This window comes from Lonchura striata, chromosome 22, assembly GCF_050655825.1.
Source record: "Lonchura striata isolate lonStrDom1 chromosome 22, ASM5065582v1, whole genome shotgun sequence".
NCBI lineage: Eukaryota > Metazoa > Chordata > Aves > Passeriformes > Estrildidae > Lonchura > Lonchura striata.
In genome coordinates this window covers 4,334,231-4,361,116 of record NC_140724.1, presented here as the reverse complement: position 1 = coordinate 4,361,116, position 26,886 = coordinate 4,334,231, and the positions used below count along the sequence as shown (strand labels likewise).

Below are 26,886 nucleotides of genomic sequence, written 5' to 3'. Positions count from 1 at the left end.
CGTAATGAGACATAAAGACAGTGAAATATTTGAATTTGATGCACAATTGCTGAATATACCTGAGCCACTCTTCCTAGAGAGAGGAAGAATATTTGGCCAGGAGAACCTGCAGATGTTAAATGGAAATCACTTGTGGGTTGTTTGGTCCTTTCCAGTCCAGGCAGAGGCAAAACCTCACTGCTATAAACTACTGAATAGATGGAACTTCCAGAAACTCCAGCTCAAGTCACAGCTAATGACAGAAATTTATGGCTTTTGATTGGAAATCATTGTTTCCAATAATGATTTTGTTTTGGAATTATGTATTTCATCACTGGGAAAAAACCCCAGTCAAACAATGAAGGACACTGGAGAGAAAACAAAAGCTCTTCCAAGGCTTCAAATATTTTGAACAGCTCCACAATGCACCAAGTCATCCCACCAACACCCCACTGCTTGTGATTTGGATTTACTCCTTTATCCAGAGTCCTCAGATATTGTGCATTTATTTCTGAAGGTAGATAGTGCGGTGTTAATCCCAAAGTGAGCAGGAAGGCTGTTTAAACGAGCTTAAGGCAGGTTGAACACATGTCTGTGTGCAGAGGAAAGCTCCCAGCACAGGATACTACAACTTCACACCCCAGGAAAAGAGTGAGAGCAAAATGCCATGCACTGTTTAGTGCTGGTGGTGGAAAAGAAAACATCCCCTGCATTCCAGCCTCATCCCTAATTTAAATCTGTGGAGAGGGGGAAGGGAACACATGGATTGTATGCTCCAAAGTTACCGTGACCAGTTTTACTGTTGACTTCATTTCCCTCTTCTTCATTCACTTGCCTGAAGGATTCCCTGCATTCATTCTGTCTCCCTGAAGTGACTAGGGAACAAATCCAAAGGCAGTTGGGAGAAGTCATTCTTACTGTTCAACTTACTACTTGAGACTTGTTCAGAAGTCCTCTAAATAGATCTCTTTTCTACTAGAGAGGGCATTAAAAATGTATTAATTCCTTAAAATACAGGGACAGGAAGAAATGCACGTAGAGAAGCCAGAAAGGGGTTATTGCCCTTGTGGCAAAAATCCTCCCTCTGTGCCATGCATCTCTGCCAAAGCCAGTTGGCTCCTTGTTCTCTCCCAAGTACCAGCTCTGGAATTCTGCAGCACACAAAGCTGCCCTCCTTCCCAGAGAGGGGAATTTGTCTGATGGCCAACTTGCTTCTCAGTGCTGTTGGCCCTGCCAGGGCAGACACAAACACACAGGAGCCCAGGCTGCAGTTCCAGCAGACAAGACTTAGGCTGGCTTTGCTTTGCAAACCTGGGAGCTGCACAGGGAGGAGGAAGATTTACAGAGTGCTCCTTGGCCCACACATTCACTCCAAGCGAGTGAACTCACTTGAACAGCCCTGGGAGGCTGAAAATTAAAAACACGACCATGGCAAAGTCATAATTCTCCTGCTGATGCTGAAAGCATTTAGTGCTGTTTGGTGAAGATGCACTTCAGAGCTGAGACTCACCCAGTCCTATTTACACCCTTACCCACACGCAGCATACACAAGATACCAGTGGCCAGACAGGGAATACACATAGTATTCCACAGCATAAATTACTCACCTAAGTAAAATAATCAAATACAAGCTTTGTCAAGCAGGCCTAAACCACCACAACTTTGCTCTAATTTCCTGGACTCCTCCCTATTCTTTTTTTTTTTTCTTTAATTCACTCCTTCTTCTCCCTTTCCTTTGGAGAGATACACCAGGGAAGTTCTAGTTCAGCAACGACTTCAACTTTGGATTAGAAAGCTATTATAATTACTCATTATTACTACTACACATTTAATTTTTAATTTTTTAGTTGGTTCCCTAAAATAAAAGTTTGATACTGCTTGATTAAGCTTTTCCTGTTACTTCCTAAGTCACATTAGCATGCCCCATGCCTGCCCTGCTCACTGTGGGCTCTCAGGTAAGCAAACTCTACTCTTGCATGGCAAAGCACAGCTCAGTGTGCCACATCCTTCTGAGATGACTCTTTGTGCTGTCAAATCCATGTACCAGCAATGACAGCAAGAACACTGTGTTATCACCAGCCTTCAGAAGCAGGAGCTGGAATTAGTCACTTTTTTTTTAATGGGAGGTGGAACTGGAGACAAGGGAAAGAATCAGCACTCCAAGATTCCACAGGATTTATGTGTATTAGGATGGTGTAAAACTTACAGCTGAATTTGTAACACCTAGATAATCTAGAGATAATGCAGCTTAATACTCAAGTACAAAACAATGTTATTTTGGTGGTTTCGCAAATTCATACAAATAACTTTTGTTAAGCCTCCTGGCTTCCTAGAAAACACAACAGCAAACTTCCATCCCCTCCCATGGCAGGAACAGCGGCGCCAGCCCTAATCTTGTTGCCATTAGTTTTAAGGAAGGCCAGTAATGCTCCTAAATAGCTTTACTGGGCTCAGAGCAGAACAACTCCAAATCCATCTGTCCCATGCTCCAGAAGCTCTTCCTCCCTGCAAAGCCAGAGTGAGAGGATGGCACTGGATCTGCAGAGAACAGGATTATCTGTGAAGTGACTCAAAAGCTTCTACAAGTTGGAATAGGAACAAATATGCAGATTAAGTGTTTTACAAGATAAGAGTAAAGCAGAGAACAATTACCATCTGCTAATCTCTCATCTGAAACAGCAGCTTCTTATGCATCCAGAAATCTTCATGGGACCTCGAGTTAACTGTGGCATCAAAGTACCATCCTCATTTAAATAGAATTCATAGAAAGCACAATCTATGGTCAACATTACAATCCAGGTCAGATAGGCAGCAGCACACTGCATGTTTTAACTCTTGTGTTTGGCACACACTTGTGCCTCAGTTGGGCAACTGCTTCAACATCTCCACTCAGGGCAAGTTTTCACCACTAAATTTACCATTATTTTTCCACACAGTCCATTCCTGGACCAAGGCAAGAGACCAACAAAGAATTGCACAAACCCAGCAACTCCCTGAAGGAGCAGAAATCACTACAGAGAACACTTACAATCATCTTCAACAGACACTGCCACCACCTCAAACTTCTGTGAACAATGGCAACACATTTCATTTCTGTTAAACAATTTGTATTTTGCTAAGCTAACAGAATTGACTGAGACTGAGCTGAAGGCACCAGATGAGCAAATCTGCTGTGGGGGAAAGCAAGGAACACGCTCGGAAGCAACCACATCTCCAGCTAGCACACTTGGATTTACAAAGGCCATTGAGCCCAGAACCAAAATGCCAATTAACTGCATTTCTGAGTCTCCACAAGCTTCCATCTACAACAAGGCCAGAATCTAACTTTGCTAGAACAGAAAGAAAATTTATTTAAAGCTCAGACCCCTGGCTTCCTGCCTCCATCTATAGTAGGAAACTCAAGTCACCAGTACACAGGACTCCAGACACCTGTGGTGGCAGTGAAAAAACAGAGATGACAAAGAGCAGCACGTCAAAGTACTCTGAAAACAGATGTGCCAGATACTGATGTGTCCCTGCTTCCTACCACTGAAAATGACATAAAATTGCTCCAAAATTTTACCTTTTTGAAAAGAAAGCGTTCACACAGAAAAGTAATACCGTGAGCTTTAGGAAGGAACTTTTACACCCTAAATTAATTTAGAATTGTGATCCACTGTGCAATACCTGTACCATGCTCACTGTAACCACTGGGCTGTAGGTTTTGTTTCTGCTCACCAAGTCTGGCACTGCACTCTGTAACTCCTTTCAGGCCAACTTCACTGCAAAGCTACAGAAGAAAGAAACCCTACGGGGTTAGGATTTCCCAGCAGGAAACAGTCCTGAACTTGAAACCAGTTCACCTGATGAGAGAGTTTAATAGTTTTGGGGCTTTTAACCCCAAATAAGTTTTTATTAGTGAATGTTTCAAAAATTACTGTGAAAAATCCTCTCCTGTTACAACAACAGCAGACAGATGAATGTTCTCTCTATACAAACAAATGCAAAGCTGTTTGATTTCTGGATAGAAACCATTAACCCTCATCATGCTGATTAATTGCTTTCTATTTTTAAACTGTAAGACATGACTGCAGTTCCCTTCAGAACACATGCACAGGAGATCAAGAGGAAAATTCCCTCCTTCCACCAAGCAGAAGAGTATCAACTGAATGAATTTACTTCAAAAAATGCTGCAAACCAGAGTTCCCAGTACTCGTATTGCCCCTTGGCTGGACATGATCTAGTTGGGAGAACAGAAGAAGGCACAAGCAGTCTGATCACATGCAGATAAGCAGGAAAATAAATACATTTACAACAGGCCAGACAAATAAACACCCCAAAAAACTCCTGCTAACTGGGCTGTCCACAGGCAGGCACTGCATATTTAACAGGTAAAGGTTAACCTGGGTCCAGCAGCAGTTGATGTGAAACACGTAACACCCTGGAATCAGCAGAACAGGAGTTGTGGCCCTCGCTGCTGTTCCCAAGTCCTTGGGATCTGCCTCCACCTCGGAGGATGTATTTTACATGTACACCAAGGCAACCTACCCTACAGTCCTTCCCATTCTGGAATTGAGGGGGGTGTGCCTGAAGCTTCTTCCAGAGCTCCACAACTCTGGGAGATTGCTGCTGTCCCAGTAACTCCATGTGAACACTACTGCAAAGTGAGGACCTTACCAGTTCAAGACAGAGCCATTTTTCAACTCAACACAACCTACATCAGCCTGAAAATACTCCAAACTCTATAATAAAGGATTATTTAATACCTGACAAGAATTCCCTACAGGCTCTAAAGACATCCTCTGCCCGGAAACCACACAAAGGAGTTACAGCACTCTGTGAAAGGCAGCTCAACCTCGAGATGAACTGAGGCACCACTCCATTATTTCACTTTATCCTAATAATTTCTAGTCTTTGTAAGAGGCCTCCAAGTTTTCAATTGAGGAATAAATGTGATGAAGAAAGCAACAACCAAGTCAATTCCCTTTTAAATCTTCATTACACAGGTGCTGAGTTTTTCCCTCAAAGAATATCCTAAACAATGTATTCCAGAAGGGGATTCCACCTTACATTATTAGCACTGCAACATATTTAGGAAGGTAACAGAAATACACATACACAGGCAACATTTTGCTGGGGACAAAGAGCAAGTGATGAGCATTTAGTTCACATGTCTTAAAACACACTTCCCAAACTCAAATATTCCTTCAAATATGACAGGAAGTGCCTATTTGCTTTTCCTATTCATACTAATTCAAGTCTATTGTTGGCTGAAACAAAGGTCTTTCAACCTGCATAAACCGTTCCCAGGACATTTGACACCAGTTTATTAATATCATAAACAGGAGAGGCTGGAGTGGCAGAAATCCAGCCCCACTCCTGGTACCCAGCTGAAATCACCTCAGCAAGGAGGGTGAATGTTTCACAGTTTGTGGAACTACAACATTTATCCAGGGCCAGGAATGAGCAGTTGAAGGTCACAGCATCTCCTTGGGCCTCTTCTTTGCAGCTACTGCAATATTACAGAATAATTTATTTTTTTTTTAAGGGCTCAATCTGTCCACAAGTTTCCTCCTTCCAAGCAGAATTGTTCTGCTTTTAAACAAAAAAGTAATTAGTAGTAAATCCAGCGTTTCAGCATTTTTAAATACCAGGCACCCATTTGATGGAAAAACTACTGTAGGGTTCTGTTTCCTAACATCACAAAATTCAGCTGCTGAGAGCTTAAATCTATTTTCAGGTGGGGAAGAGGAAGAGTGGCCCTCCTACTGAGGATGTGTCACACTCAGTGTTGCATCAATCCGCTTTCAATTACAGTGAAAACTCCTCTTCACTCACAGTCTAGGATTACCAAAAAAAGACTGGGAACAGGAGTTATCCAGAGGTTGGATAATGCCACAGTCAGAGGCTATGCACCCCTAAGCACTCCATGAGAAAGGATGAGTTTGATAGGAAATAGGAAAAAAAATAACAGACACATAAAATATAAAAAATATTCTACCTAAGCAACATTTGTGTTAAAATCCTAAATGCATTATAATTCTTAAGTTACTTTGTTTCAAAACAATCTTCCATAAAAATCCATTTAGTTTGGGAGTTACTCATAGTTTCTGTCCTTTGTACAACTGCATACAGATCATACATATCTAATTACAGGGGAACAAAATTAACTCCAGCAGGAACAAACTTCATGCCCACAATTGCTTCATCTGAGATCCCCTCAGGTGCCTGAACGTTCTGTCACTATCACTCACAAAACTGGGACTTGTTGAGCAATAGAAGGAGAACTGAGACAAAAAAACTTATAAATAACAGACTGGATTATTTTTCTTCTAATGCAGCATTTGCCTGGTTTAAACACTCTGGTACATGACTTGTTCCAACATCTTTTCTGCCTGCAGAGCTTTAACTTACAACCTATCATTAAAAGATAAGCAGTTTTGCTCCACCTTTATTTCCAAGAGAGTAAGAACTCAATTTTAGCACTGCTGAAGACAAAAATTCATATTTACTCATTTTTCAGAATAAACTTCATGCTGAAACAAAGAATTAAATGTCTGTTTATGACATTTGTGAGCTGCAGAAAACACCCTTGCTGACCTGGAGATAAAGTGCATCCTAGGAATTTATAAACATTCAGGAGATCTCAACTCCATCTCAAGCCACCACTCCCTGGAAAACTTGTATGCACAGAGCTAAGTCACAGTTCATTCTCTCAAGGCTCCTCAGGGTTTATCCATAATGCTCACACAAGTGCTCCATAATTCTCCTAAGACATGCTTTGAAATGCAAGTTATACAGAGTATAAGGATTCCTCAAAATGCATTAGCAGTATTTGACTGAGTCTTATTGAAGCTTTAAAGCTTTATTTCTTGTCTCTGTGATAAATATGTTGGCAATGTATCTGTTTTGCAAACCCAGGCTAATTACCCCTTGGTAGCAGAAGGGCTTTGCTGGAGTGCAGAGCAGCTTTATTTATACTCCCCAGTTTCTTAGGGAGCTGCTCTCAATGTGCCTACAAAGAATGAAAAAGAATGTTCATGAAAAAATAAATGTGAACAAGCTCATAAATACCACCTAGGCCATCAAAAAGTGTCAGAAGTTCAGCTGTTCTTCCCACCAAGATGGAGAGGGACTATTTACAAAAGCCTGGAGAGACAGAACAAGAGGGAATGGGTTCAATCTGAGAGGAGGTCAAGATGGGATATTTGGAAGAAATTCCTCCCTGTGAGGGGCTGAGACTGAATTTCCAGGGAAGCTGTGGCTGCCCCAGACCTAGAAATGTCCAAGGCCAGGTTGGGCAGTGCTTGGAGCAGCCTGGGATAGTGGAAGATGTCCCTGCCCATGGCAGGGGGTAGCACTGGATGGGCTTTAAGATCCCTTCCAATGGAAATCATTCCAGGATTCTGTGACTCCAAGTTATCAGCACGAAGTCGGTGCCTCTGTCAGAGCTGATTTCCAATTCCAGCCTTGTGTGACCCCACACCTCAGAGCAGGTGCTCCTTCAGCAGAGCTGACTTCAGACACAGCCAAGGCTCTGGAGAGTGAAGATCTCCGAGATCCTCCTGAGACTGCTCAGTGGCCACAGCTGCAGGTTTTTAATCACCATCCCAGAGGAGCAGCAGGTACAGCTGAGAGGTCTGCACTGAGACAATGTCCCAGTGATCTCCTGTGGGGCTGGGCTCAGGGATCCCATCCTCACTCTGACACCTGACAAACACATCTGCTCTGATAACCAGGGGTTAAGGACACTCCAGAGTCCCCACTCTAAGCAGGGATTTCTCAAATGCCAAAGTTATTTTTGTGTTCTTTGACTGCTTTTAAAAGGGGATTTATTCTTTCTTAGGAAAAAACGTTATGAGCAACAGGACCAGCAGAGAATCAGCCCTGTGACCCAGACAAAACACAGAAGTATTTATTTAACTCTTTTCTAATTCACAGAATGTTTACAAGTTTTTCCTCAAGATGACTTACACCAATTACTCACGACAGCTTACACCAATTATAAATGAATGGTCTATAAAATATTACTGTATTACTTATTCAAGTGGGTGTTTACCTACACAGCACTGGGAAATACAGCTCATTTCCCAGTGCAGGTATTAATTCATGTAACAAATATCCAATCAGCATAAATTTTGATGTCTGTTCATGGAAAGAATAAATAATTTTAATTTCAAGTTGTATTTACTTGAACCCTAACCTAATGCTTAATTATTACATAATAGCTTTTATTAAAAAAAAAAATCAGAAAGAAAATTTACTTGCTTCTGCTCATAGTTACTGATTTTTATTATCCTTTTTTCCCCTATGCTCTAGACAGGTGATTTGTGAGTCCGTGGACCTAATTTGATTGGTAATTATTTACTTTTTAATTCCTGCTGACAGCCCCTGCATAAGCCTATAGAAAAATTCCTCACATCCACCATAGTATCTACCCTGAAGTACACACTAATAACAGGCTAAACAGTCCATCAGCAGACCTTACTTCAGATCTTTTCAGGGCTTGTTTGTGTTCCCAAGTAGTACAGAGCTATTTATGGAAAAATCTCTGCTGGAATCACAGCCAGAATTTCAATAGGCTGCATAGCACAGTGCGGCCAGGAGCTGCTGGTCTGTTTACAAATAACAATATATTTGGAAATAACATACTGGGCCATTGTTCTGCACACAGAGAAAAGAAGCCTTCAGGCAATGCCTTTCTTGTCACTGAGAGAGCTACAGACAGAGCTCTGCAATAGCTTCATTTTCTCTTTTTCCTGAAGCCAATCCAGAACACACACTTCAGGTTAAAATTCAGTAATAATATTACTACAAAAAATATCATACTTCAGCAATGCCTTTCAAAATTAGAACTCTGACTTAGTGTGCATTCCTGTTATAGATATAAAAAACCAACTCCTCAAAACTACCCTGCTGTTTCAGACTCTTCTAACACATTCTTTGACCAAAGAATTTATTTCAGGTGCAAAGCTCAGGCCAAACATTTGGATGCTTTAAATCTTGGTGCGTAGAATGCAGGAGGCTGTTGTGGCTCAGACAATGCATGAAGTGCCTCCTTCTAAGCAAAAAAAAAAAGAAATCAGCAATTCCTCTTGCCCAGCAGACAGGCAGGGAGGGAGGGCAGGAGGAAGGGCCACTCTCCAGCTGAATTTCAGGCAGCCTGCCGGGGAGCAGAGGGCCTCTGAAGGTCACAAGTACAACTGAAGTTGAGATAAATACAGCAGAGATAAATAGGCAGCTCTGTGAAGTGACTGGAAACTCAAAATTTCTGATTACCTCCCTCACTCTGGTCACTCATTCAGCTCTCAGTTCCTTTTAACACCTGGTGCATCTTTAGTGGCACCAGGAACCTTAAAGAACACTCTTCCTTTGCCCAGCTGCCTTTTCTTCCCCCGCCCCCCAACTTGGCAAGTGTTTTCCTGTGTTTCTATTCTGGCCCAAGCATACATGCCTCAGCTTCTTTAAAAAAATCATTATTAAACAGAAGCCAATTCTAATTTCTGGCCTGGACTTTAAGATTCCCAACACACGGAATCTTGACAACTCCAGGCATATTTATAACACCTCTTAAAATTATAGATATAGTCTACTAATCAAAGCAAGATACCAACCTTTATTTTTAAGTGTTTCTTTCAAATATTTCTGTTTATAGATCAGGACCTTTTCTGTGGGTTTTGGAAGGGTTGTATTAACAGATTTAAATACATATATATATGAAATTTGTTTATATATGTTTTATATATAAAAAAGTAGAGAGTATTCTGGTAGTGTCCTGCAAGGATGTCAAAGATCATTACAAAAAACTATCAAAGACTTTGGAACCTCATGTTTGGGAAACACCACACAGGTCTCAGGAGGGAAAATAAAGCTGTGAGGAGAACTCACTGGAAAAAAGGCAGAAGGATTATACAAAAAGTTTTAAACTTCTGGGCAAAAAGTCATTCCTGCCAATTTCACATTCCAGTGAAACAGCTTATGAATGTTTGACTATTACCTCTATAAACAGTGACATTGTCTCACTGCTGGGCTATATAATGAACACTGCAGGCTTCAACTGCTGTTTGTTCATATTGATCTATGAGAAGAAATGTCCTCAAATACAAATCTCAGTGCACTGAAAGTAGAATTTCCATGTGAAAGGCAAACTATAAGCAAGCAGGGATCAACTGTGAACATGAGAAGGCTGAGGAGGCTGAATTGTTCCCAATTGTTCCCAATTCCACAGTTTCCCATGTTGCCTTAGAACCATTATCAGCTCTCCAAGAGAAGCAATCCATCCTTTCACTTCTCATCACTTTGACGTAGAACTGCCACCTATCCTACCACAAGCATTTGCTAAAAGTTGGATAAATTAAGTCTGGAGAAGCTGATGAGGAGTAAAATTAATCCAAAAGGAATCCAAGAGATGTAATTTTCATTTGGGTTGGTTTCCCCAGGTGATTCCCTGGAGCTCAGGGATCACCTGGCTCATGGCAGTGACAGGCACTAGGAAGGACCAACAAACAAGTGACAACAAACCTAAATGCAGGCTGGGCTGTAACTGGAATTCTAATTCCTCTTCCCACACCAAGGTCCCACTTCAAAATGAGCCAAATTGGGTCACTATTAAAAAATAACCCAAGTATTATCTCCCCTACTCAATGCACCAAGAACAGTACCAGAAAAGTCAGGGGTTTCTTAGGCAGTTCCACTGGAAAACAGCCCAAGAACTCTCAAACAAGTGTCTTTGAGAGTCATTATATCTTTACGAAAGCCAAAGCTTTATTTCAGTATGCAGTTCTTGTCCACCAGACCAATTCACTTTCAAGTTATTTGAAAATAAATCAAGACCTTGGGATTACATTTATAAGCACTATATACAAATATAGTTCATGACTTCTCAAATCATCATTTAACAATAGCACAAATGACAACTAAAATAACTGCTTTTAAAAAGACCATATCAAAGAATGGTCACCGAAACACTTTTTATAGTCATTAAAAAAAAGGGAACATACAACTACTGGCAATCAGCAAACAAGAATATATTAGAAATTACACTGTATTTAACATATTTTAAGTAAGCAACTATAATATGAAGTCTCAATTACCTTAACTGCTCCTGAATTCATGCAATTATCTTTTCTCAGGTTCTCAAAACCAGAGTGCTAACTGTGTACGTTTAGAGCTCTCTTTATTCCAAGAGCATTAATTTAAGAACTGCAACTGAAAATGCAAAGGGAAACATTTCCACACAAAACACCTTCTATATATTTGGGAAAATCAATCTTTCTTACAATACAACTCCTTTAAACCCACTTTTTCCCGACCCTAAAATTTTCTTCCAAAATTAGATGCAAACAGAACTGCCTCAGGGGCTTCACATGTGACCTAAATATGCTCGTTCCCTTCATGGTGCTATCACTTGTAGATCACTGAGAGGAAAATACATTTTGATAAAGAATGGCTGACAAAATTAATAGCTTCTCCTCCAGTGCCTAACCAAAGAGTGATAAGCTAGGAGAGAAAAGAGAGAAGCTTCCAGCCACTTCTGTTTCTCTCACTGGATTACAGTCATGCAGAGAAGCCTCAAATATTTGTTTTCAGTAATATCAGCTCAGAGTAGCAGAACCTGATAGTGGTACTTAATTTCAACAACCCAAAACCTGCCAGTCACTAAAAACCCAGGCAAGAGCACCCCCACGGACACTGCCCACTGCCCAGAGCAGTGTCCCCCAGCAGGCCTGTGTGGGAAGCCAGACAACGAGCAACACAATATTCATTTCAGGAAATCCTGCTACATACAATTATTAATAAAGTGCACACACACGAGGTATCAATATTTCACCTCTTCAGACTCCTTTTTATGCTTTCCCCATTTTCAAAGCAGCAGGCAATGTCCCATCTATTTCCAGTTTACTGACACGCTGACCTTACAAAAGCAGCATTTAGCTGGTGCATGCTGCAAGTGCATAACTGACCTGTGGCAATATAACAAAGCTATAATTATACGTGCTCCACTCAAGTTTAAAGCCTAGAAAACTGTCCCTGCATTATTATTTTGACCACTGCTTCTTGAAAGAGATTACTCCCAATTGGTTTGGATTAATAAATACTTCCTGTATTTATCTGCTTTCATTTTCATTGGAACAGGGTAACCACTCACATTCACAACCTAAACATCAACCCAAGCCAAGGCTTTTTACTCCTTTAAATAACTTCTTTGAGTGCAAACCTCAGTTTCATGTGATTACTGAACACTGATTTGTGCTGCTAAACTTTTCACTCCATACTAAAAATACTGTACACAGTTATGGTGCTGCATACTACAGAACATTGAAAACAGGAAAAAAGGCCTGAAAAATACCCTTAAGGCAGTTATTAAAACATCTTATGTAATGAAATCATCGTGGGAGCACAGTGTTTCCTACAGATGAAAGGACAAACTGCAGCCTTAACTCGGTACCATCAGTAATTGATGTTTTTGCTCCAAGAGGCACACACAGAGCAGATTTAATTGCATACACACTTTAACAGCAGCTAAAACAAAGGCAGACTAATTCTGCAGCATTTAATGCAAGACAATACATCAATTTAGGTGACAATGAAACCCCAAAGAAGGGATCAATTTTTCAAATCATATTAAGACTTGATAAGACACAACAAGAGAAGATTATCATTTGTCAGATTATCCTTTTTAAGTGCTTTACAATAAAGCAATCAGTAATAAGCCACCTCCCGTTCAACTGGTATTATTTCCTACAACAACTTCAAAGAAACTAACTGCACTGATATTAACAAGCTCATTTTACTAACAGAGCTTGAAACATCACTGAACAAATCCCATTTCCACAGACTGCTTGTGTGGACACAGCAGAAAACCCACTCCATACGTACTATAAAAAAATCCATCACAAAATAAGTCTGATCCTGTAACAGTGATTTTATTGCTGGCCTGCAGATAGCACATATTCAAAGTACAGATCTTGAACTGCAAAAGTTTAAAGTCCTTTTTAGCACCTGATGTTACTCTTCATAGTAGCACAGCACTCAGAGATCAATCAGGATCTCGCACTGCCTTTTTGTGAAGTCCTACAAAGAGACCAATCTTCTTCCACAGCTCCTCCTGTTCCTCTGAGCCACTTGATCACTCTCCACACTGGCGTAAGCACATGAGGAGCTCTGAGCATCACATCAGGCTTCACTTCAGCCAAAAAATAATTCAGTGACAAACCACGATTTTACCAATTTTCAGCTGGATCAGCTTCCCCAGCAAGTTCCCTGTCCTCTTAGGTGAACAGCCATGCCAGCAGAGTGTGAAGGAGTAGCTCTTTAAGGAGAAATGCTGCCAAACATGCAGCTGTGGCCTAAATAGGCAAGTCAGGGAGAACAGAAAGAAGGCGGGGGAAAAGCCCAGACAGTACAGCTTGGAACACCTAGCTTTTAAGTCTTCCTTCAGCTCTGCATCCACTGGGAACTTTAGTCTTCATTTTAGCTCTTTAAAAATACATTCTGTGAAGCTACAGCTACCACAGGACTCCATCCCTACAGTAGAAATAGCCAAATGAGAAGCATTCAGGTAGCCCCTATAGAATGAAAAGCTAAAAAGTTTCACAAAGCTGATTCAGAGCTGTAATCCATCTAGACTGCTGCTGATAGCCTAGCTTGCACTCATTTGTGCTGTGGAGTCTGATGGCTTGATCATTCTAGCAGTGCATTTCCAACACAAAAGCCTTTTTTAGAACTGATTTTTAATTTAAGACAGAGATTCCAAGAACAGCAATGCCTCACAGAAGGGACAGAAAAATCCCTGACTGACAAGCTGAAGTGCCCCTGCTTCCAAACAAGAAAGAGGACTGAATTATTTCTGGGGAGCTGAACAGCCACTGCCTATTTATCTGTCTGCTAAATGCTCTTTGTTTTGGGGGACTGCACACTTTAAATGCACACTCTAGTCCATCCAGAGCAGCAGCTCCTAGAACACAGTAGCCTATTTCTCTCTCTGGATACAGACATTCTGTATTTGAGCTGAAGAGCTCAAATACAGAAGCAGACTCAGGAATACTGAACAGGACTAAAACCTTGGGTCTCTCTTTTGCCATCTACAGCATATTTCAAACTACCTATTACTAGGTCTTGCTCCTTGTAAATGATGTTACCTCATGAGCATAGAGAACATAATCACAGTCGTCAAAAGCCCAAATTAGCTTCCCTCCCACAACTATATTCCAACCTTTCCTCAGCAATATTACTGCAACTTCACAGTCACTCTTATTCTCTAAGATTTTTCTCCTCTCTAATTCCATCAATCCTCATTAAAACAAACAAACAAACCCACAAAGCCAAACCAAAACAACCAAAAAACCCCAGCTTGTGGTAAACAACTTTTTTATAGACATCCTTATTCCTGTCTTCACTTCTCTTTACTCAGAAATAACACTTTTCATGCATTCAAGACAAACTACCATTGATGAAGTAACATCAGTTGCCATTGCTGCTTAGCAATTCTGAAACCTGTCAAAAATAAGTATCAAACTACATTTGACAGACATAACACACCTAGAACCACAGAAAGCATCCCCGAACCAGGGAAATGTCCAATTTCATTTCAAACTTTTACCACACACAAGCCAGGGACAGAATTTTATCTGTTCATCATTTTCAGTCTAAAACAGAGACAGCCATGTTTGGCTGTAAGAGGTCACATGAAGCAAATCCCAGGTAATTAACAAAGCATCACAGAATGCTTAAGCATTAAGTATTAAGCATAAATAAAGTCAGTAATTATCAACTATAGCAGCTATTCAGATGCTTCTTTCAGAGACAATATGGGCACAAAACAATTAAACAACTCATCCAAGATGAGCAGTAATCTCTCAGGGCTAAAGCTTAGGACATAAATTCCTGGCTCCCAGCATTGGACCTGGACTATCCAACTTTTACATATCTTTGAATTCCACCTGAAACACTGAGATAGAGCTGCTTGACTCTTCTCCTTCTGCTGAGCACTTAAACAAATTGACTAAATTTGTTCTGAAGTACAAACTCACTCCATTAAGCCAGTGTGTAGTTTTTAGAGGCAGTTTAAACTCACAACTCTTAGCTGCTCCCAACTGCAGTTGCTATTATGCCACATTCTAAAGAACAGCAAAAGAGTATAACCAACAAAACCACTGCTGAAAATCTTTGTAATCCTTTTCTATAATCATTCCCATAAAGGAAACTTCCACTAAGAAAACTAAGAGTATTTCTGGACAATTAAGTCTCACTTGCAGCAAAACTATGATGGCACAAAAGAAAGAAAACTGCATTACAGACACTTTTGATAACCTAATCACTGAACTTATCAAAAACAAGCACTCTATTTTCCACCCCAGAAGACCTGTCTATGAAACTATAAAAATATGAAACTAAGTAGGGAGGAAAGCTATTTCAGAAAGAGAGGAAGCACAAACTACAACAACATTTGCCTTCATATAACAGACTGATAAATCACTAGAAGGCCAACTTCTGCCATCAATTAAAATTAAGGTCCCAATTTATAATGAAGCTGACACTAAGATTTCAATTTATACCCTGATTTCTATGCTTAACTGTGATCTGACACGGCCAGGCCACAACTCACAAGCAAGGGTAAATTCCATACATACCAATGGAAGAGAGGCTACTTCTGCTCCTCACATTCACATTTTCAGTAGAAAAGCTTTGCCACAGCAGTGACCCAGGCAGGCCCCACATACAAGTTCAGTGCCATCTTTCCCCAAGCTTTAATAACAATTTCCCTCCCTTCTCCTTACATGTCACATCCATCCAGTGGTTGGAAAGCCAGAAAATGAAAAACTGCATATCAGAGTTCATGTTTCAGCCACCAAAGCCACCAAATATCGACTTTGTAACAACCGTGTAGCCTGGTGCAAGTAACTAAAGAATTACAGGCGATACACGGGATGGGAAGGCTGGAGGTCACATCTGACCTTAAATATGCTGGAAGCTACACAATAGCACTCTTGACAGGCTTTTTAAAGTTGTTACAACTGTTACTGTCCAAAATGTTATTCTCCATGGTCCTGTTTTATACACAAAAACACTGCAGGAAGACCACTGGGTTTGTATCCCATGGATTAATGCAATTAAACGATGTAGTTTTCCTGGTTATCACTGCTTTAGCTTAGTTCAAGACCACTTTCCAATGTAAATATTGCAACACTAAGTTACCAACAGGAGGAAAACAGAAAGTAAAACTCCCAATTCTTTCACATTTGTTTTCAGTGAAATTTCAGCATTCCACAACAAACTGCTATCTAGATTTTGAACTCTGCAGCCATTCGAAAATCAGATCTTCACAGCCTTGTACTCCTGTACACAAATTGGTACTGTGCTCACCACAGGTATGACTGGAGTCCAGAGCTGCTCTCTGGCAGATCAGAGTGGTTAAAGAGTCATTAAAGCTTGAGACAGTAAGATTTCCTTGAGCTTTCACAGTTGGCCTGCCCCAAGAAAGCAGAAGGAAAGGCAGGGAATTAAAAAGGTCCTCAGACTGCACTTGCACCCACTGCCAGTTTGTCACTGGGTATTCCAAAAGACCAGAGGCTGCTGCTCCAGTTGGTGCAAGAGCCACACAAGGCTCCAGGTCACTGACATGAACCTTAAAGCCAGAAATATCACTAGGAAAAGGACAAATGCAACCATCCTGATACATAACGCTTCCAACAGAATTACAGCGAGGCATTATGATGTACAACAAATCAATATAAACAACTGCTTTCACCAACTTCCAGCATGGACTGTGGGAGCCAAATACATGGGAATAGGAGAGAAATTCAGTTCAACACACTAATTACAGCCAAGCATAACATCAATAATACTTGGGATCTCTCCCTAGGCAGTTCAGTTTCACACCATCTTACAGTATAATACACATTGGACCTCAAGACTCATTCTAAGTCAGGTATAGCTGACAATGAAAGAAAATTTCTTTTCACTCTTTGGGTCACAGAATCAGAAGGCTATACTGTCTATAACCCAAAAAATGGAGATTCTTACAATGCTGCAGGAACCAAGCTGCCTGGCTTGCTGAAACTGAAGCCAGTTAATTCCCTCAAAGGCTTCCCAGAAGTCCACCCCGGGATTCCAGCAATGCTCAGCGCAGCTCCCAGCCTGGCAGGAGGCACAAGGCTGGCAAGGCACCTTTCATAACACCAAGTGCAACACTTAAAACAGCTCAGCCTGTCCTTCCTTCCTATTTCCTCACTTCTGCATTTCCAAATCCCTGTAAAGACTACTTTTCTATACCTATATATAAGTTCATTACTACTAGAAGCACATCAACGTCTATTTTAATGAAGAATTATTTGCAAGCACCACAACTTCACCACAACCACAACTTCTTCAATACTTGTATTTATTAAGGATTTAGTATGATACATAAATAAAACAAAGGTTACAAAATTTTAAATCTGTCAGGGAAAAAAAATATACCACATTTAACAGCACTTTGAGTTCAAGCTTTAAAATCTACTTCCTGAAGAATTTAAAAATAAACTTGAAACTGTACAGCTTTCTCATTTCCAAAAAACATATTTCAACTTGCAAACAACAGAAGCCTCAGTGCATCGTTTGCCACATGCTGCAGCTAATAAATAAAAACAACTCAGTTATGTTTATACCAATCATTTCTTTTGGCCTTTGGAAGCTAATCTGAACCACATGTCAAGCAGGGAAATAATGGAAACTGTAGTTACTGCTTTTCTAAATATAACATTAATCTCACTTCTATGTCAGAGCATTCAAGATATGCAAGAAAAAGAAAAAAACCCAGGAATTACATAAGTGACAAGGCCAACTACTTGTAAAAGAAAACTTTTAACTCATGATCTTAAAAGCTGCTTTGTTGCAAACAGGACTTTATGGCCAAAGAAATTCAGAAGTCAGGGGACCTCTCCTCGGGAATGATCACAGAAGAGATTCTGCTCTCCAGCACAGAAAAAAGCACCATTCCTCCAATGATCCAAAATCCAAGGGAAAAAAGCCCAAACAGTAGTTTTTGCAGTGAAATTCAGAGGCAGCCATCTTAGTGTAACATGACACTTGTCACTGGCAGCTTAGAAAAGTTTCAGACAATTTCCAGCATTATTTCAAACCCAAACCTGCTCCTTATATACTAAGTAGGCATGCACAAATACGCAGATTTCTTCTGCCTCTTGTTAATAGGAGCTAGAAATGTTGGGACAATTCCTTCATGCAGTACTTAGATCTTCAAAGAGTACAAATATTAATTCTAACAACACCTCCTTGTGGAATTTAAGTATCACATTCCCCATTTTGAAGATTAAGAAAAAACACAAGTCAAAAGCCAAAAAATCAGAAAAATCTTAGCAATCTTAGAAAACAATTCCAGCAAAAATAACTTAGGAAGCCTGAACTTTTTTACAAGAATGCTGAATGGTACTTTCAAATCACAGTTTAAACCTGAATCTGGATATGGGAATACATATGAAATGTCCATTTGCTTTGCTCAACAAGCACTTAGCAGCACTGGGATATTTTACTGACTGCATTCACATCTCCCCACCTAAGGAATGGTTAAAAAGTTAGAAAACAGTAAAAAGTATTACTCTTACCTTCTGCTACATCATCATCTACAGCGCCTTTCACCTGAGAAAAACACCACTGAATGTCATTTCCTCCTCCAGCTCCTGAAAATTGAAAACAATTCAATAAAAACGAGCCCCCCCAAGAGCAGCAGCACAAGCACACAATGGCTCCAGATTGCACATTTCAGAGCCTGTGCACGCCCACTTCCTCAGCAGTGCTGAGGCACAATCACACACCACCCTCCCCACCTTTTTCCTTTGGATATTGTTTTTGTCAGCCTTCAATGCACTGTTTGTCAAAAACAGGGAAGCACAACCAGTGTAAAAGCTTCACTCACTCAAAGCTTGCTGGACTAAGCACCATCAACTACGAATTTAAAATTCAAGTGCAGGAACTGCTGTGTTTCACACAAAACTTTTTCCTACTTGAGGAGTCGGAACCCCCCTAAACACACACACACACAAACAGCTTAAATATCAACTATCAGAGCTGTGCTTTTTTAAAAAATTTCAATCTCCTGTCCAATACAAACCAAGCACACAATTCATTTCCTCCTTTCACAAACCTACTGCACCGACCCTAAGCACTCAAGGCTAAAGAAAAAGAATTTTACCACAATTTTAGAGTCTCTTCGCAGAAGTAATGAAAGCAATTATCAGCCTAAAAAAAAAAGCAGCAAATCCGAGCAGAAAAGCAAACAAGCAATCGGAGGGGGACAAATTCTACTACCATAGAAAACGGATCGGAGAGAAAACTTCAGGAACATTACTGCCTCGGCTGAAGGCAGTGATTCATTTGAACCGTGCCACAAAAACACACACCAAAAATCACCACCCATTTCTTTTGCATTTCATTCTGAGCAAATCACTGCAGGGCTGAGGACATACAGGAAGAGCCAGAAATGGGCTTGCCTCGGTTGGTTGGTTTTTTTGTTGGTTTTTTTTTTTTTTTTTTTTCCCAAAAGCCACTGTCAAAATGGAACTTTTCCTCCACACAACTCAAACCGGCTGAGCAACAGATGGCATTTACACATTAATCCCGAGCTCTGGTAGGGCTTTGGAGATAACAAAGAATACAGGAGGAGACTCTTCCCAAGTTAAGGGGAGCAAAAAAACTCAGAGAGAAGGAAATCAGAGGCCTGAAAATAATCTTTCCAGAAAAGATGAAATATCTCAGAATGAGAAGTCCTGGAATAAAGTACAGTTTGCATTTTTTGCTTGCTTTAAATTCTTCCTTGAAGGATTACAGACATCCAAGATGCACAACCTGAGGAGGTGAAAGCAAGCAACAGAACCCATCTATGCAGGAGATGGCAAAATGCTTTCCCTCCCCCCATCATTCCCCCAAAATCCTACAACCCATTTTCTTCTCTTCAACTTCTTCGTTTGTCATTTAGCGGCTGGCACCATAGCAGCACTTAAAGGGAACAGCTCGGAGAGAATCACTGCTCCTGCTTCTTCGAGCTCTTTTCCATAAAATTTACTTGAACCAAGTTGGCACTTTTCCCCCCCCCACGACTAAAACGGCAAGAGGAGGGTGGAGCATGTGCATATGGTGTAGGGGGGAAAGGCAAAGCACATGCCTCACAAAGCCTCCCATGCTTTGCTCCTCCACATGCAAAGCACTGAAAAGACAATTCACGTGCAGAGGAGGGGGATGAATACATTTCCAAATGAAGAAAATGCAAGGAAAAGTAAGAGGGAAGAGATCCTTTCTGCACACACATTCCCAAGCCTACCAACAGCACCTGGGGATGTGAAATGGGGAGTAAGCAGAGGAAGGAATGGGAAAGAAAACACGGCGAGACCTGTGCTGTTTAATCACGCCCTGTGCCAAATTTCAGTGGCATTTACAGATGCTCAGAGGCTGCTCCCTACAGAAGGGTGCGACTGCAATCTGGACACCGCCTGCACCTGGAACCTCTCTGTACACGGCAGAGAAATAACTACAAGCACCGACCCTAAAGCCTCAAGGGGGAAACTCTTTACCAGAGCATGTGGTGACAGGACAAGGGGGAATGGGTTCAAACTGAAAGAGTAGGTCGAGCTGGGATATTGCGAAGTAATTCTTTCCTCTGAGGGTGGGGAGGCCCTGGCACAGGTTACCCAGAGCAGCTGTGGCTGTCCCTGGATCCCTGGAATTGTCTAAGGCCAGGCTGGACGAGGCTCAGAGCAACCTGGGATAGCAGAAGGTGCCCCTGCCCATGCCAGGGTGTGGAACTGGACCGGTTTTAAGGTCCCTTCCCACCCAAATCTCTCCATGATTCTACGAAAAGGCAGCAGACCCACCCTGCCTGCAAGCTCAACTCCAAAACACACCACTTCTCGCTCCACCTTGCTTCTTCCATGTTTTTTTTTTTTTTTCTTTTCCCGGGGAACGGAGGGAAGGAGGGGTGGGTGGGAGCAAAGCACGAATTCCCACATGAGAGGCTAAAAAAAAAAAAAAAAAAAAAAGCCACCCCACAACCAGCAAGGCGCAAGCGAGTCGGAATAGGAGAGGCGGCCCGGGAGGCAGCGGGGAGAGTCCCCCGAGCCACGCCGGGGCAGGGGGGCAGGCTGCCCTTACCTGCCATGTTGTGCTGGCGATAGCGGCCGCGGCGGGTCGGGCGGAGCGGGCGGCGCGGGCGGGGCGGGCGGCGCGGGGCGGGCGGCGGCGGCGGGCGGCGATGGCGGCGGATGGAGGAGGAGGAGGAGGAGGAGGAGGCGGCGGCGGCCGCGGCGGGGCTGGGGCGGCCCCGCTCCGGCCCCCCCGGCGATGAGCGTCCAAGATGGCGCCGGCAGAGCTGGGGGTGACGTCAGCGCGGGGCGGGAGCGAGCCGCCCTCAGGAGGGCGGGCGGTGCCGCCATGTCCGTGCCTGGCTCCTGTTAGCCCTCATGGCGGGGGTGCCGCTGCTTCAGCTCGGCAGCGATCGGCCGCCCTCAGCCCGGTTCCACTCGCCCTTCAGCGCGGCGTCAGTCACCCCCATGGTGAGGCTGTGTCCCTCATGGCGGGGCTAACGACCCTCGCTCGGCTCAGCCCCCGCCCGCCCTCATGGAGGTGTTACCGCCCCTCAGGCTGGAGCGATCGGCCGCCTCCACGGGGGGACTGCCGCCCCTCAGCGCGGCCCCTGCCCGCCCTCATGGAGGGGCCGCCGCCATCGCCCGCTCCCAGCCCCTCCGTGCTGCGGTGTCCGCCACCACCGCCGCCCGGACTCCCCTGCAGGAACAGCTTCCTTCCTTGACCCCTCTCCCGCAGGCTCGCCCTTCATGAAGCCGAATATCCTGAGCTGGTTGGGAAGCATCCACCAGGATCATCGATCCAGCTGCTGGCCCGGCAGAGATACCACAAAATCCCACTCTGCATCCCTGGGAGTGCTGTTCAAACGCTCCTGGAGCTCTGGCGGCCTTGGGCCGTGCCCATTCCCTACAGGGTGAAGAACATTTCCCTGATAATCCCTCAGGTTGTGCATCTTGCATGTCTGTAATCCTTCAGGGAAGAATTTAAAGCAAGCAAAAAATGCAAACTGTACTTTATTCCAGGACTTCTCATTCTGAGATATTTCATCTTTTCTGGAAAGATTATTTTCAGGCTTCTGATTTCCTTCTCTTTGAATTTCTGAGATCATCTCCCTTTCACTTGTCCTTTGGTTTTGGTGTTTTCCCCCCTCTCTTCCCTTTGCTCCCTCCTGCCATTTGCCCGTGCAGCAGGCACACAGAACCTGTTTGCTTGCGCATTTTCCACCCCCTTGGATGCTTTCCACAACGTCCAGGGCTCGGTCTCTGATTTCACTCTGTTCTCATTGCTATTCCCTGCATACACCGGCCATGCTCCTGAGCCATTTTTAGCCTCCATCCACCTTTCACACTGACAGCCAGCAAGATCCACAAAGAAAGGCTTTCAGCCGAGCCCAGCTTGGCTCAGCTCCTGCTGGCTTGGGAGGGATGGAGGCTCCTTTTTAGCTTGCTGGGTCCCAGTTACTGTCTCATCTGTAGTTAACTACAGGACTGGGATAATTAATTCAGTACAATCTATTTAAGATCTTGTGAAAGTCATCAGTTTCCCTTAAAAGATGTTTGTGCAAACATATTCTTCTTGGGCTGGGTAGATCTTGCTAATCCAGATTTCACTTGGAGATTCATAAGCTCATCCTGCAAACCCAGCGCTGCCACAAACTTGAAATGTGACTTGGAACAAGCCTCCAAAACCCTCCCATACACTGATTTCTACATTTCCATCTCTGAACACCTAAGAGGATGCTTTTATAAATGAAAAGACCATTGAATTGCTTGTCAAGTCCACCATGAAACAGAGCTGTAGGAACTAAATACCACAAATGAATACAAAAAGACAGGCTGCCACCAGAAACCCACAGCTGGCCCAAATTACAAGTTATTTTGGAATTCTGATTTGTCTCTGCATCCATGATAGAAAAAAAATTGCAGAGGCAAATAAATCAATCTTGGAAATAACAATAACATTTGAAAGAACATTCAGCATATATGGGATGTTCTAAAGAATTGCAACTTACCCAGGTTTGGAAATCTCTGTAACCAAGTGTTTTGCTTGGGTTGTTTTGAGAGCAACCCAAAAACACTGCAAGTTTGGAAACAATCACAACGAAAACAAACTCCCTGGTCCCAAGCATCCCAGTCCACATTTCCCATAGCTCAAGAGCAAATTCACTCAATTCTACAAATTTGTGGCCATGTTTACTTTATACCAAATTCAGCAAGAAAGCTGGCATTCCTCTCTTTTCAGAATTCTTTAAATTCTGAATTTAATTAATAAATTAAATTAATTCTTTAAACATACTCTTTTCAACGTAAGCAGAATTGTCCTGCAACTGTTTAGCAGGAAAATTTGCAGATCTAGTCCAATTCATCCATTGTCTTTTGTATAATTACTGCAGAATTTGTACTCATAGCAGAATAAGCCTTGGTTCAAGAACTTTTGTTGTTAAAAAAAAATTAAACAAGGCAAAGAGACCTGCAATTAGCTCTGTAAGAGAAATTAATGAAGCCTTAGTAGAAAGCTTATAATTACAATAAAATTTCTCTTAGAAAATATTGAATATCATGGTGCTAGGAGGATGGATTGTAACTCAAACACTTCAGTTTTTTGTTGTGAACCAACAGCTACAGAAAATAGTGGAGCGTAATAAATAAATAACATTAAATTACAGCCATAGCAATTAGTGAGACATCTTGGGAACCACAACCTTTGCCTGGGTGTTCACTTGCTTGGTAGTTCAGAGGTTCATGCTATGAATGATTGGTTCAAATTAGGCAGTGTGTGTTCCATAGCCCTGATTCAAAGCTTGTGAGCACACACCTGGATTTTTCTGGAGCTTGAGCATTTGTTGAGGTGCTCTGGGGAGATTGTAACTGTATGGTGTTAAATTTATACACAGCCTCCAACAGCACAAAGCTTTAATGGGCATTTATCTACTCCCATCATGCTTTAATGACTAATTCTTACTCTACACAAAAACTCCTTCAGCTGAGACTGAAGATGACCTCTGGGAAGTGGGAGGAACTTACAGGAACAAGGACTCAAAAAACAGCATTTCTGCATCTATTTGCTGTGATATTTGTCAGAAAACTACATAAAGAGCAGTCGGTTCACAGCAGCCTAGACCAGGAGCTGTGGAAGTTAGAACAACCTAAAAATCAAAGTGTAACACATGATCAGCAACCAATAAAAATATATAATAATGTAAAATGACTGATCAAACAACTGAGGCTCCAGCACTATCAGCAACTCATTTTGTATCTGCTTTAGTTTTCCAGTAATTTGACCTGTTAGACAAGACTATAATGAATTACAACAATTTCGTTTAGAAATAAAGGGAGCAATTATCACCAGAATTATCATTGAGATTTAGTAATAGCTGAGCCATGCGAGTCCATGTGCAGGTTAACATCAGGGCAGTGCAATTCCCTACTGTCTGTACTTCATTCTGTTCAGCTTCAAGTGTCTCACAGAGAGGTTTCCATTGTGTTTTTGCAGAGCATTTCAGAGGATAAGAGCCTTAACTCCTAGAAAATGTTTACTAACGTTCGCCCCCCAATTCCCACTCTTAATTTCACATAAACAGCTATTATCAAACCGCCACTGAGCCACATCTTGGTGCTGCTGCAGGAAAGCTGAGGAAAATGTCAGGCATAGCCTGGTTCTGCAATGAGTCTCAGGGAAAATTACCTGTGGGACAAGTCCCAACCCATCCACTCTCCTCACCTACTGCTGTTTGTGGTGCCAGCTGCCAGCCCAGGGCCTCTTCTATGGGCACACAGAATTTCATTGGCTTTTTCTGGCTTTACTCGACCCGATTTCACCTTAAACAAGTTCCATCTGCAAACCCTCAACTGCCGGTGGCCACAATTTTTTGGCTAAAACCAAAGTGTAACAAAAAGTTTAATCATTTCCAGTTCCTGCCACACTGTGTCCTAAACCTGAACACTACAAAGATATTTCTTGTGCTCTATATCACTGGAGCACTTTCAAAGTCACTGGGTTTTATTTTTGGAAAGGAAAGTGTTGAAATTGAAGTTTCTTACATGCCTGAGCATCTGTACTGTTTGGGAAATCATGGCATGCTTTGGGATGGAGGAGACCTTAATGACCATCTATGTCCATGCCCTGGGCATAAAATATCTGATCAGTTACTGGGCAGTTTAGCTTAAGTCTTATCAATGATAAAAAGTGGAAGAGGATAATACATACCTTTCAGTTCGCTTTGCAGCTGCCAGGAATATTTTAGAGACACAGTTCCCAGAAAACCCAACCTAACAACCATCCAATGGCTCTGGAATTGAGAAATTTTCAGATTATATTTTTCCAGGAGCTTTTAGCTCTTGATTCCAGGAAATGTGAAAATGTGATTAAAAAAAAAAAAAAAGGAAATCAAAGGCATTATCTCTTTACATCCGTTGATAGTAACTTACTCTGAGTAGTAACTATCACTCTAGTGTTGCTCAAGTCATGTGTACAAAAGATGACATGTGCAGGTAACTACTATGATTAGTCATTCATTAACTTACTCCTTGGTTTAGGAATTAATTTACCTTTTGGTTTCATTTTTCATTAAAAAGAGCACCATATTTTGAGGTTACTTTTAAAGTGTTTCAAACTTATTTAAGCAAACAAGTATATAAATCAAAATTCAAGTATTTGCAGCTGAAACATTTGTTCTGAAATGTTCTTTTCTTGCTTTGCTTTGTCCCACAGTTCTGGTACCAGATTCGCAAGGACCTGAAGGTAATGCCAGGAATGAACTGAGAAGGGAAGGAAGGGAGGCTGAAATAGCAGAATTAATTGTTCTATTCACATGGCTTTTCTGCTTGGGAATAAGTTCACATTGTAAACAGGAGAGAGGTGTGGTTTGCAGATAGGACAGGAAATCCTTAGTTCTAATCCTTGCTGTGTTGTTGGTTCCCTTGGAGACCTTCAGCAAATGCGTTCTGTCCCTAGATTTTTAATTGGAAATAAGCTGGGGATGATAGACCTTAGCTAGCTCAGAGGAGCAGCTTTTCACTTTCATAAACATTCATAATGTGTTTGAAACCAGCTCCTGGCCCTCAGGCTTGAAACCAACTCATGTCCTGCTCTGAGGGAAACTCCTTACCCTGTCTGCTCCAAGGACCAGGGACCTTTGGGGCTGGAGTCACCACGGGGCTGTGTTCCTCTCACTCGTTCCAGTGCAAAGGAGATGCTTCCCTGGGGACAGAAGGAAATGTGACCTCCTTTTGGCTGGTGTGATTTTCTCTGTCATCTTCTGGGCCTAATACAATCACATTTCTTACCTTTTTTGCCTTGGATTGCACACCTGGGAGTGAGGGTGTCTTAGGGGGAGACTCCACTGAGGAAAGTGCCTTGGGAGGAGGGGCTGTGTCTGACCCTCCTCAGAAGCCTCAGCTCTGGCTGTGGAGTGTTTAGTGGTGTGGCAGTGTCCTGTCCCCTGGGGCCCCACACCCCAGAGCCAGCTGCCTGGCAAGAGCTCAGCCATGTCTGATAGGAAAGGTCCTGGAACCAGCAGAGGACAGTGCTGGGAATCCTGCAGAAGCACAGAGCCTGGAGGTGTGACAGCCCTGCAGAGATTCTCTTTTTTTGGTGCAGATTCTCTATATTGAGGTAAATGATGGTGTATATGATGAATCAGACTTACAGGCTTCTCATCCTGCTTTAATTAGAACTGCAGTGACAGAGCATGTAATAGTAGCATGAAAAGGCTGAAGTCCAGACTCCTGGAAAGTGTCCATACCTCAAGTTCCTCACTTTCGTTTCTCTCTCACTGCTTACAGACACAATTTCAGAGCTGCTGAGCACACACAGCTTGTGCTAGTCCAGAGGAGTGATGCAATAATCTCTAGAACT

The 26,886-nt window shown here is 42.2% G+C and overlaps 1 protein-coding gene across 3 annotated transcripts in view; it reads right to left on the bottom strand.

Annotated features, from left to right (window-relative positions):
- The window catches only part of PPP2R2A (protein phosphatase 2 regulatory subunit Balpha), a 33,914-nt gene extending 12,657 nt beyond the window's left edge, over positions 1 to 21,257 (bottom strand). Inside the window, exons 1-4 of one of the 3 annotated variants that reach the window (XM_085559238.1) lie at positions 19,264 to 19,454; positions 18,561 to 18,635; positions 9,067 to 9,140; positions 906 to 918 (exon numbers count right to left, since the gene is read on the bottom strand). In XM_085559238.1, coding sequence (XP_085415364.1) covers positions 906 to 918; positions 9,067 to 9,140; positions 18,561 to 18,635; positions 19,264 to 19,372 — 271 coding nt within the window. In that variant the 5' untranslated portion in view covers positions 19,373 to 19,454. Of the gene's footprint in view, positions 1 to 905; positions 919 to 9,066; positions 9,141 to 18,560; positions 18,636 to 19,263; positions 19,455 to 21,099 lie in introns of those variants that run through there. The other 2 variants (XM_077789237.2, XM_021546274.4) reach the window with 2 other exon arrangements.
- Positions 21,258 to 26,886: the final 5,629 nt, after the last annotated feature.